The following is an 11,935-nucleotide window of genomic DNA, read 5'->3' as shown; positions in this document are numbered from 1 at the left end:
TCGATACTGTCCGAGCAGTGCGCCTCCTGCGGGAGAAGCCCGAAGAAAAAAAACGTTTGTGAGTCGATCGCCACTGCCTAGGACTCACGGAAGGAGTCTCGATGCATCTTCCGCGTGTCCTATTCCTAAGCCATCTCGCCATATGTTTTCGGTCATGGAAGACACGCGAGTGAAGATTGATCGCCGGTTGAACCATGGACTGCACCCATTGCCTGCAGCCACAGGACGGCCCACGGAAACGATTTATGTGCCAAGCAGAGCTGACAAAGAAGTAGGTCAAGTTGGCAGTGAAGATGCTAAGATAAGACATCACTTTGCGGTAGAGTTTCGGGCGTGGATGGAAATAGGTGGAGTTGCACATGCTGCGTAACACCACACCTTGTACCTGCATACAATGACCCGCTTTTCTCTTCCTTTGCCAAGACTGGTTACATTGTGCAGGTCTCCTTCCGTCACAGATACAATGCCTGTCAGCTGTTCCGCGGATCCAAGGCACACGTTGCATCCCTTGGCAGCCATGTGAAAATGATCTTGATGTGATGGCGGCAGGCTGATAGCGGGCCGAACATTCCATCGACAAACAGCCCCGTCAACGAACCAAAGAACCACAGCAACAAGATTGTGCAGCCAAGCAAAAACATATCCAAAGTTCGCGCAGCAAACGGACACGCGTCTCGCAGACACTCGCTGCATGGCATACGTGGGAGGCATCCGGAATATCTCAAAGCTCTCCGGCTGTGGAGAAGTCAAAGTCCGGTAGCACAGAAAATCAGCCTCCACGAGAAGTTTATGCCTTGCTCCGCTTTCGTTACATAGCAATCTTTTTATCGTTCGACCTGCAACACGATGACCAGGTTCGTTTTCGCAGTTGCAGCTGCATTGGCTGTTGGCAAGGTCGCTTCGGAAGTATCCCTTTGTGGGCAGTTCGAGACGCACACAGAATGTGCGTAGCCGCCTTTGTTGAGGATCCGATAACGCGTGCGACTGTCTTGCTGATCTTGTGTTGCATCTAGGGCCCTATACGAGTATGTTGGATGGGGAGCGGCAAGGGTCTGCAGGTGCTGATAAGACTTCTAGTCAACAATAATGCTTGGGACAAGGACGATGAGTCGGGATCTATCTGTACATATGTGAGTGTTGCGATGCTGAGGTCACGCCATGGGCTCACTTACCTTTACAGGCTTGTGAAGACTGCCGCGATGCGATCTCATTCTACTCCGTCTGGAACTGGACCACACAGGATCCCGTTCGAGTTCACGCCTACCCACACGTAGAGCTGAGGTCCGAACGACTTCCACTACAACTGGGCGAACTGCGTACGCTCAAGATCGCAGCCTCCTGGTCACTGGCTCCAGTGTCATTGATAGATGGCACATCGCAAGATCCCACTACAGAGCCAGTTGCCGGCGCACTCGAAGACAATGACGTGCAAGCCAACGTCGTACTTGACGTCTTTGCAGATGCAGATGTAGAGAAGAGTCGGACGCCCGCCCAGCAGACCTACGAATTGATGGTGTGGGTTGGTGTCTTCGGCAACGCTTCATGGCCAATAGGCATGAATGAACCAAGAGATCCTCCCGTGATCATGAGCTTAGACGACATCGATTTGTAAGTCTGAAGCCATGAGCCTGTGTCATGTCAACAATCCAAACTGACAAATTTCGAGCACACTCTACAACGGCACAAATTCCAGAGGCCAACTCGTCTACTCCTGGGTTGCGGACCAGACGTCACCGACATTCGACCTGGACTTTGCGCCTCTGCTCAACTACTTACAGAGAAGAGAGGGGATACCAGAAGACGTATATGTTGGGACCGTGCAATTCGGTTCCGAAACGTTCTATTCTGATAGTCCGATGAACTTCTCAGTGTCATCGTTCGAAGCTGAGGTCGAGCGCGGGACGCCAGCAGCGGACTCAGACTCAGACCCAGAGAGCGTTGGCAATATGCTTGGAGTGCCAGAGTTTGGTATGGGGCAGAATGGCTTCATCGCCCTGTGCTGCTTGCTGGTGGCATACGTAATGGTCTCTTGAACATGAGTGCAGAGCTAGCACCTGATTGCTTAGTCGCAGAATAAGTCTATAATTACAGATGTGGCCACTCCGACTGGAACAGTGTTTCTTCCGGTCCCATGCCACGTTCTGATTCAATTCAGCAGGGATAGTTTCATGCACTCTACCCCCTCTCCGAGTGATGCATGAGGTGTCTTCCAGAAGACCGTTCTGTGTGGTGGTCTCGAATGGTGCACTAGCGGATGGCCGCGATCGCGCGTAAAAGTACCATTTGGGCGATTGCAAGCGCTGCGTCCGGCGGCCGATCGGCATGCCGAGCTGAAACTTGGCTCAACCGCCGGCCAGGTCTATGGGCCTGCCATCTGCCGGCATCAGAACCCACTGATCGATTGTGAGCGGTGAGACTCTCTTGCATATGGGAGTGACGCAGAGTCGCCTCCCCAGCATCGACTCGACCAAATTTTTCGTAAAGCGACTGAGCGACATAAGAGCTAACTTCCCAGTGTCTCGAATCGATACATGAGTAGCCTCATTTAGTGCTCTGAGGTGGCATAAGCGCTCTCCGGGCCCATCAACAGTGTGACTGTCAGGAGACGTTGCTTTCATGTCCGTTGTCGAGAGCTCGAGAGCAGTAAAGTATGAAATTACACGGCGACGCGTCTCAACGATCACGTTGAGGGACAGTCTGAAGTTCGTGTCTCCAGCCCGATATGGACCCCGCCGAACCGCCTAGTCTTGAGCAGTCTTCATGATATCTCTCTAAACAGCTTCAGTGAAAGGGCTTTCTTCGTGCAGTCGCTTCAGCTTAGGATCTCGTTTCCAGGATCCGTACAATCTTGCCCTCATCGTCCAAGGTTTTTCGTTTAGCCTTACACTGACGTCTTCCATATACCTTGCATTGTGCTGGTCTCCTTGCAAACGCAGTAGATATGCAGCTCTTAGCACTAGACGGGCGCAAAATACCCTTCTGATCTCGTCGTACTCCAACATGCATTTTAGGGCCCGCTTCTTGCGGCATATTGCAAGCATGTGTTTTGCATCTGCGTTGATAGGGTGAAAGAGTTTCAAGTTAGCAACATCGAGCCATATAGAGGATGCCTCGTCTGAGTCGATCCTATGCAAACGTCTTCTGTAGACTTCCACAAATTCTTCGAACAGGATAGGATTGCAGGGTCTCGCCTGGTCCATGTCCAGTGCTTTCGCCACAACTGTGTTTGCGTAATGATACCACGAAAATCCTCGGGCGTATCTGGACCGATCCAGTACAAACTTAAGCGCATTGTCAGCTGTACCATCTTTCGACCAATACACCATTGCCCTGGCCATCGCAGCGATGACTTGAGCTGGCCAGTCGAATGTAGTGCTTTTATACTTGCTTCTATAGCCCGCTGCCTTCGGCTTCATGGTAGCGCCGTCTCTCAGCGATCCGTCCGTATACCAGATCCATATCCAATCTTGTACTGCCTGACTTTTCTCTTCTGCCTCAAGATGCCAACAGAGAGGATCTGCCAGGTTGCGATCCACGGTCCAATCCCATTGTTTTGGGTCTGTGCCCAGTATCCAATGCAATACCAAATAAGCTTTTACGCTCGTAGCCCTGACCTGCTGTTCCTTACGCGGTAGAGACTGGATGGCTTCCATGGAGGACTTGAGCAGCGCAGTAGCTTCTGCTGGGCCCGCCAAATCGCGCTCTGCCAACTGCAGGAAGTGGTGGACATCCTGAGGCGTATCGATTTGTTTATGCTGACCATCATGCGGCTGTGATGAATATCCAGATCCTTGCTGCTGATAGATGTCGTTCTTCCTCTCGCCTCCATTCTGTTGTGACTTCCGTGGTCGCCGTAGTTCCCCATCAGGCGCAGATGGAAACCCACCCCTCAAGCTGTTCTCCTCCTCCGTCCCACTCTCACATCGCACATGCTCTTTCTCGGTACTTCCTAGTCCTCCTAAATTGTCAGGTCTCTCAGACACAACCGGGTCGCGGCGGTTTGCATCACATGTAGCATTCCGAATTTGCGTGATCGTGACTCGTCGCGGACTGCCAATGCAAGCGTTCAATGACCGTACATGGCGCGAAAGCAGTCTTCCCGCCATGCTGGAATAGTCTTGAGAACATAATTGCAGTTGCGATGCATGGCAAAGATTATGGAGGGATAGACAGCGAATGTGGAGCTTGTGCGACCTATGTCGCTGCCTCGTCTCGAGGAATATGTCTCGGCTCGCTGTCCGTGTAGCCACTAAGTTATCTCCTATATGTGCGTGTTCACATAAACAAGACCAGGTGACACTGAGCTGGCTCCTTTGAGATGAACGGAAACCCGGATTCGTTGGATGCAAGTAGCAGATATCGGTCCAAATCTCCTCAATGACACATGCTATACCGTCGTGTTTTCTACTTTCGGCCACCAGCAATGGCTAGATTCCTCCGACTGCGCGACTCATCTCAGGCTGTGTCACAAGTAGCCCACCACGCTGACTTCTGGATCGTTTCCAGCCCCCTTGGCAAATCGGGTTCGCCGCGCTATGGAAGATGCGGTTCCATCGGTCTGAAACAGCACTCGAATGTGAGTTCGTGATAGCGCCAATGCGTCCTTCGCAGATGGCCATAGCGCTTGTTGGCTTGCATTTGAACGGGAGCGGAGTCTGTGAAATGTGGCTCTTTGGGTGCTGTCTGTCCTCTTGCAAGTGCTGTGTCGTGCTTACAGACGTAGCACAGCGTCTTTACGAGCTGGACGGAAAGCTCCGGGATCATGACCTTTCATTTGCTGAACAGCTTCATCCAAACCAAATGCCAGTGTTCTGGCCCCCAGACACACTATGATTCATGCCTTCCCTGATGATACGATCCTTAAGCGAATCGATTCGAGCTTGGTCATTCACAAGTTCCTCCTTCCTGGTGGATGATGCACTAGTACCACGAGACTGCCAGAACTTCCACGAGCTGGGCCGCGTGGGCGCCTGCTCTGACTGTTCAAGAAGCCTCTGCACCATGAGCTCCCAGTTTCCGACTCCAGTGAGAAGACATTCCTTGCACTTCTTCTTCTCAATCTCAGCCTCGGCCGTGTTTACCTCGACAGTGTCCTTATTCGACAGCTGGCCATCTGCAATTGTGACGGCCTGCTTCGTCCAGCTTAGACCTTCCTCGGTGTTCGAGCTGGAGCCTGTGAACAGAATTTCACCAATGTAAAGCATCAACTCGCTCTCCCCGCACGTCGGCTGCGGAGTGGGACGAACGACTGGAATGTCGCCGCTTTGTGGTGGATCCGGGAACTTTGGTGGCACAAATATGAGACTCCATAAAGTCGAATTCGAAGCGCCTGTCGTTGGCGGAGGAGGGAACGGCGAAACAGGCGCAGTCCGTCGTGCACGGAGGACTGACAGCAGAATTGGGAGCGCTTGATCGATGTGTCCGGTCCGGGCATGATGGCTAGCCAACGCTGTCGTAGCCTTGAGAATATTTAGCGTTACATCAGCAGTAGCAGATTCCTTCAGAACGTAGGTCTTCTCGTCAAGCACGTCAGCTTGCCCAATTTCAGCTTTCAGACCAGCCTTTGCAATGTCCACGGCCCATCTGTACATCTCGGTAGCCGCATCATTCGTACCTTGAAATTCCAGCCAATTCGCAAAACCCAGCGCAGCTTCCAATTGCTGGCCTGTGGTGAATCCTTTTCCAGTGATTATCTTCATGTAGAAGGTCTCAGGCGCAGGATACGGCCTCACGCAGTCCTCTTCTCGAGGCGCAGCTTTCATGTAAGGAGGTGTGGGTCTGGGATCTGGATTCGAAGGTCCAATCACGACATCCTTGGGAAATACAAGATTCCTTGTCCGATCCAGAACCATGCCATCCAGGTGCTCGGCGGCCTTTGCGCACAGCATTAGAGCCTCGACGTAGCCTGCCTTCCATGGCCAGCTCTTTTCGCTGATATCGTATCCAGCCTTGCCAACTCCAGGAATGAGTATTTCACCTTCATCATCTCCTAATATCTCATGTAGCCCTTTGCCCTCATAGTTTCCGTCCTCCAATCTCGATAAAAGCTTCAGCGCAGTGGTCCCAACCTGAGCCCAGTCCACAATGCCGGTCCCGCTCCGCAGAGCTTGTTCCTCATCGGAGAAGACTCTTGCAGCTCTCATCAACTGCCTTGTCTGCCATCGCCACTCACTTGGTGTCGGATTTGTGCGCTCATCCATCTCAATATTCACGCCAAAGTAGGCGATGCCGCCGAGGACGAGAAAGGTCCATCCTAGAACGGTCCACTTCGCAGCTAGGTAGAACTGCTGCTTCACAAAACTGCGGTTGCTGCTGGAAAGTAGGCGAGCGAGTTGTCCTGAAGGACCATTGAGCGGGCGTTGATGAGTCTGGGCCAGATATGGAAGCTGAGGCCGTGGCGGCGTGAGCCTGGTGAACGGTCGCTGTGTGCGTTTCGAGGTACTCGGTGGGCGGAGAGGGCGCAGCGATGGTATTCGCGTCGACAGCGTGCGTTGCGAGAGCATTCTGGATGCTGCGCTATGTGGTAGAGGAGTAGCAATGCTTGCGATCACAAGTGGTGAGGTCAGACATCCCAACCGCCAAGACTTGGAGCTCCTTCGCGTTTCTGCCTCCATCGCAGTCGGTGACCAGTTCGCCTTCAATGATCAAATGTGAATACCCTCCTCTCCACGTTCGTCTTGCCATTTCTTTTCGTAGCGCACGAAGATTGTCGTTGAGCTCATAGGCTCAGGCTCGACGATTTCTTCTTTGTGAAGGCACTGCGAGAGGCGGCCTCGTCAAGCCGGTGCATAGCTTCACCTGCTCCCAGTCGTTAGAACTACTCACCAAACAGATGTCAGGTCAGCTCATTTGAGAACGTGCCAGTCTCTTTGCCGTTCGTGATCTGGCATGCACCCGCGACCTTCGACTCATCCATTCATTCAGCCTGCGAGCAAATTACGAGTAACACCATGGAGTAGTGCCCTTGCAAAGGCTCGAAATCTCCCAGCAATGAAGGTCTGCATGCGTCGCCGTCGCCGCCGCGCACTTCACTGGAAGCACATCATCCGGACAAACGAGCCTCAGTAACCGCTCCCACGTCTCTTTGACACCGTGCTGTGGTTGACGACGTGGTCATTTTCGCCCAACCATGTGAACAACAGTAGAATCTCGGTTTCGGAACCCGACGGCTGCAAGTACGGACTCGATACATACGCGCTTTCATTTTGGATGCTGATAGGTCTCTGTGAACCGAGATTCAGCATCTTATAAGCAGCATATCGTGCAAGCTGGTTCGCGGCCAAGCTGGAGAACCATTTGAAGAGTCGTTCGACATCTTCATACCCGGACTTCGCAACCCGAGCAGAATGCAGGCAGTCGTGATTGCACGCATAGAACACCAGAGTATACCGCTGTGTGACTAGGGACAGGCTCCAAGGATTTGAGACTTACATAGGACGACGTGAACTGCTGTTTATGTGGTAGATTCTCTGGTGGAATCTGGATCATCCATGAGGCGCAGTCTTGGTCGAGGCGAGGAAGAGGGCAGAACATGGTGCTCTCTCGTGGGTAGTGGTGCGGGATCAATGTGGATGTACCCATACTTTGGTGGGCACGAGTGGCGCTGACTCATGCCTGAGTAGCTCTAAGGCTCGAAGTGCTTTGCGCAGAAAGGGACATGCAGCAAAGCAGACGAGCACCACGGCCTTCGCCTCGATGACAGTGACTAGTAATCCACGATCAGTCTGCATTGCGATACGGACGCAACATATGCATCAACATTTCAGGTGTGGCTTCGAGAACTTGCCAGTTTTGCTTTCCGCCATGAGCGGCTCCTTGGAGTCTGGCGTTCTTGGGTTACCAGCAATTTTGACGTCCATGACTGTCTCCATCTCAGACTGCACCTTCCGAAGCTGGTTATATTCTGGAAGGAACTTTACAGGAACGTCGCACCTGCACCTGCCTACGACACTTTCAGAATCACGACGTCACTCGAGGAGCGTCTGGAAGGAGACAGGTCCATGACACGAATAACACATCGATACTGACTGGAGGTCTCGTGAACATGCACGTGTTCATGATCGCCATTATTTGCGGTTTTACATCCGTTGCCGTACAGAGATTGCGCAAACCGAAGGCGGAGCACGACGATGAAGTTGCGAAGCGGGCGCGTGGTGAAAGTGCCGAAGAAGGAAATTTCGCAGGTGGGTATAGGTCAAGTAAGGAATCGCAACGAGGCCGCGTGCTAATAAATCGATCAGGCCGCACAGCGTCTCCAGCTACTCGGAATACCTCCCGAGCTACGCCTCATCATCTATCTATTCCTTCTCATCGCTTATTATCGAATATACGACTTCCGTTGTGCGGCCTCGATCGAGCATCCCATCCTTCACGTATCAGCATTCATCCGCAACGAAGTGCTATGGGATTACAACACTGCACTCAAATACTTCACCACCCGGCTCTACGATATCTCCTATGCAGCTTGCGATGCTTATGCTAGCGCTGCTTGTGAATGGCTCGACCATGTCATATCGATAGGTGTTGCTGGGCCATGGAGTATAGCAGCGAGGACAACGTTGCTTCGATTGCAGATTAAGAAGACTGAGGCGTTCGATGAATACGATTATGTCGTTGACGTCGTGAAGGATTGCTTGGAAGCTGTGGAGGAGCAGATTGTTAAGTGGCAGCTCTGAAGGAGTTCTTGCAGCGATGAGATCCTGCAAGGACTGTGAACTGTCGACCTATGGCTGACATCCCATTCCGTTGCAAGCTTGTCGGGTGTCTTGAGTGAATATGCCTCACACTGAGTGGCTGGCAGCATGTGGTGGAACTTCGGACCAGTAACATCTCGCAATTGGCATATCATTAATAGCGGAACGTACTGTTCTCAACAATGCTTGCAGTCGTGGAACTTAGTCGTCGTTTGATCTTGATCCGCGCCATATAATCGACGACGATTCGTCGTGGTTGAAAGGGTGCAAGTATGTGGCACTGAGTATCACAGAAAAGATGGTTTGCGATCACAAGACGTCTGATTTGACTTCTTTATAAGTTTGAGGTAAATGAGATTGGTGTTGCGATGGGCGCGAGGTCTTGAGCTCTTGGCGTGGCCGGTGCATACCTCACGTGACCTCTGCGAGTGAAGGCCCAGAACATGGTATGTCTTGATACCTCGCATGGTTCCCATTATCAACGAGCACAAATCTGACAACGAATACTAACTTTGAATGGACTTTGGTATTTGTTCGTCGCTCCTTCGCCGAGGCTGATTGAAATGCCTCAAGGCCGCGGACTGGCTAGGGTCCGAAGAAGGGCCATGGTCGAAGTGGAGCCGTCGATCAAATAAGTCCACGGCTTGCAAATTTGTGTGCAAAGATGCTGAATGAGCCGTAGGCTTGAGCTGAGATCTCATAAAGCAACTCCAAGTTTGGATATTCATCAACAACAAGGAGGTTTGGCCGAGCGGTTAAGGCGTTGTCTTAAGGTGTCTCTTCTGAGCATTGGACGGCAATTCATTGCGAGCGCAGGTTGTTAGTAATCTCCAGGATTGTCCCTGAAGACGTCGGAACGGTAGCTAACAGTATACCAGCGAATCCTGCAGCCTTCAACATTGAAAATTTCACTTTTTGCATTTTTTGGTGAACAGCCGGGACCAGAACGCCGATTGCGCTGATATTGAGCATCTTCAGGTTTCTTTCAGTCTTCAAGAGTGGTACATCGATCGTACTCCATCGTATGTGCACCAGAAAGGGACGGTGTGGGTTGAAATTTTGTTGCGGGCTTTGATGCAGCGGCTGTCGACATGACGACCAACGAGAACCCTAACACATCATTCTCTGCTCACGAAGAAGCTTGTACTTCGTCTTGAACCGGCAATTGAGCGCTGGATTCAATCGTCTTCTCAGCCTTCTTAATAATCTTTCTCAGCTTCCTGATTTCGGCCTCCACCTCTCTCATCCTCCGCGAGCCATTCAGTGCCTTTGACAAGCTCTGACTGTCCAATAAGGCACTGTTGAAAGACGCCTGTGCTTGTCGTAAAGTCGGAGGAACTAGAATCCCGAACCAGCGGATGGGATCCCGAGGATCAATCTTGGGCTTCGCAGTCTGAATTTCTGATACATTCTCACTTGAATTCATCTTAACTCCTGGTTTCCGAGTTTCTTGAAGAGTTGCATTCCTGACATTCAATGGCTCTTGTTTGCCTTCTGGCTCAGGAGTGGCAGCCGGGGTGGGGTAGTCCGCAGGGTGAGACTTTTCCGTGGACTCTTCGCTTTGCTTATCTGGAAGGCCTTGTTCCTCGCTTCCATCACTCGTGGCTTTTGATGTGGACGATGCTTCGACTGCTACTGCATTCTTCACGACTCTCATAGAAATGCCCTGGTCCTGGGCTTCCACAATGGTGCGTGTAGTCGCAACGGCCCTTTCATCATAATAATCTTGCCCGTATCTTCCGCGAGATGACTTGAAGTTGGCTTGTGCGAGTGAGAAGAATCCCGATGACATATGCTCCTTGATAGCAGCCTGAGCAGTAATGTAATCGTCCACCAGGTCAAGGTATTGCGCCCAGAGCGTATCAAGCTGGCTATACAGAGATGATAGCGACTCCAATTGAGAGCCAGTGCCCTTCTCCTCCGCCTGCTCGTTTGCCATGATGGAGATGTCTCCGTAGTGTGCGCTGAACGGCAATGAGCTGGCCAGAGTAGACCTGACATCGATATGTGCCAAGGCCGGCTAATTTGCCTATCTGGGACATTTGCGACTCGACTTCTGCTCTCTACAGTTCAACTTTTTCCCAACATCAAGTACATTACACAAGCACAATGTCCGATTCAGAAGATCAGGCCGGCGTGCCTCTAATCGAGCCCATCTCCGACTCCGACTCCCCCGCGCCAGCCAAATCCAAATCGAACAAGCGAAAACGCGAGACCGAAGACGATGCAGAAGCGAAGAAAGCAGCGAGGAAGGCGAGGCGGAAGGCGAAGAAGCCACAAGACATAGACGACTCGACTCTGGATGCAGAGAAGGGCATAAACACAGCGATTGCACAAATGGACAGCCGACTCATGGCAGACCACCTTGCTCAGAGGACCAAGCGATTCCAGCCAGACTTGAGCTTGGTAGAAGCAGAGGATTGGAGGTTGTCAGAGTCGAGTATAGCGGACAGCACGAGCTTTGATAAAGATAGAGTGACGGAGAACTTGCCCGAGTTCCTGGAGCACTTTGCCGTGAAGAAGAGCGGGAAGAAAGGAAGCAAAGGCGACGGCGTGAGTTGGTCGCCGAAGGAGAAGGGCTCGCCCCACACGCTGGTGGTCACGGGCGCCGGACTGCGCGCTGCAGACTTGACCAGGGCACTACGGAAGTTCCAGACCAAAGACGCGAAAGTTGCGAAATTGTTTGCGAAGCATATCAAGATGGAGGAAGCTGTTCAACAGTTGAAGAAGGACAGAATCAACATCGGTGTCGGGACGCCGCAGCGGATCATGGATCTGCTGGACGACGGTGCATTGTCTGCTATCAAGCTAGATCGTATTGTCGTCGACGCCAGCCATATCGATCAAAAGAAGAGAGGCGTGCTGGATATGAAGGAGCTGCAGATCCCGCTCGTGAACCTGCTCACGAGGAAAGAGTTCAAGGAGAGGTACGGCAGCGGAGACGGCAAGATCGAACTGCTCTTCTATTAGTTATGGCTTGCCGATAAGGCTACGAGTGGACGGAGTGAGGAGGTAGACTTCACGACTTCACCACACCTCCGGGCACGTTCCTGGCCTGTTAAGCATCTTTCACGGGCTTTCCCTCACTTTGCTTGGCACTTCGACCCCCAGCACTTATTGCAGCATGGTTGCCCGCGATTCAGGCGAGCCCACCAAGGGCGTTGGCGCACGTTACAAGTGATGCCGTTCGAAGGCGACCGATACCATGTCCTTGGGCTATGTGCGACCACAGCCTACGACCA

At 52.1% G+C, this 11,935-nt stretch overlaps 6 protein-coding genes across 6 annotated transcripts; 3 read left to right on the top strand and 3 right to left on the bottom strand.

Annotated features, from left to right (window-relative positions):
- Positions 1 to 846: 846 nt before the first annotated feature.
- RHO25_002655 (uncharacterized protein) lies at positions 847 to 2,033 on the top strand (the record flags this gene model as incomplete). Its single annotated transcript, XM_065602285.1, has 5 exons — positions 847 to 943; positions 1,014 to 1,025; positions 1,078 to 1,130; positions 1,181 to 1,608; positions 1,667 to 2,033. The coding sequence occupies 5 exons, from the start codon at positions 847 to 849 to the stop codon at positions 2,031 to 2,033; spliced, it is 957 nt and encodes a 318-aa protein (XP_065458357.1).
- A 738-nt stretch (positions 2,034 to 2,771) lies between these two features.
- Positions 2,772 to 4,106, bottom strand: RHO25_002654 (uncharacterized protein; the record flags this gene model as incomplete). The annotated part of the gene is made up of 1 exon (XM_065602284.1): positions 2,772 to 4,106. The coding sequence occupies one exon, from the start codon at positions 4,104 to 4,106 to the stop codon at positions 2,772 to 2,774; it is 1,335 nt and encodes a 444-aa protein (XP_065458356.1).
- A 681-nt stretch (positions 4,107 to 4,787) lies between these two features.
- On the bottom strand, positions 4,788 to 6,503 carry RHO25_002653 (uncharacterized protein; the record flags this gene model as incomplete). Its single annotated transcript, XM_023598215.2, has 1 exon — positions 4,788 to 6,503. One exon carries the CDS (start codon positions 6,501 to 6,503, stop codon positions 4,788 to 4,790), a length of 1,716 nt encoding a protein of 571 aa, XP_023455352.1.
- Positions 6,504 to 8,129: 1,626 nt separating this feature from the next.
- Positions 8,130 to 8,675, top strand: RHO25_002652 (uncharacterized protein; the record flags this gene model as incomplete). Its single annotated transcript, XM_023598214.2, has 2 exons — positions 8,130 to 8,183; positions 8,241 to 8,675. The coding sequence occupies 2 exons, from the start codon at positions 8,130 to 8,132 to the stop codon at positions 8,673 to 8,675; spliced, it is 489 nt and encodes a 162-aa protein (XP_023455353.1).
- Positions 8,676 to 9,822: 1,147 nt separating this feature from the next.
- RHO25_002651 (uncharacterized protein) lies at positions 9,823 to 10,632 on the bottom strand (the record flags this gene model as incomplete). Its single annotated transcript, XM_023598213.2, has 1 exon — positions 9,823 to 10,632. The coding sequence occupies one exon, from the start codon at positions 10,630 to 10,632 to the stop codon at positions 9,823 to 9,825; it is 810 nt and encodes a 269-aa protein (XP_023456119.1).
- A 170-nt stretch (positions 10,633 to 10,802) lies between these two features.
- RHO25_002650 (uncharacterized protein) lies at positions 10,803 to 11,663 on the top strand (the record flags this gene model as incomplete). Its single annotated transcript, XM_023598212.2, has 1 exon — positions 10,803 to 11,663. One exon carries the CDS (start codon positions 10,803 to 10,805, stop codon positions 11,661 to 11,663), a length of 861 nt encoding a protein of 286 aa, XP_023456118.1.
- Between the last annotated feature and the right edge of the window lie 272 nt (positions 11,664 to 11,935).

Source organism: Cercospora beticola, chromosome 2 (genome assembly GCF_033473495.1).
Source record: "Cercospora beticola chromosome 2, complete sequence".
Taxonomy (NCBI): domain Eukaryota; kingdom Fungi; phylum Ascomycota; class Dothideomycetes; order Mycosphaerellales; family Mycosphaerellaceae; genus Cercospora; species Cercospora beticola.
This window is presented reverse-complemented; position numbering and strand designations above follow the sequence as displayed.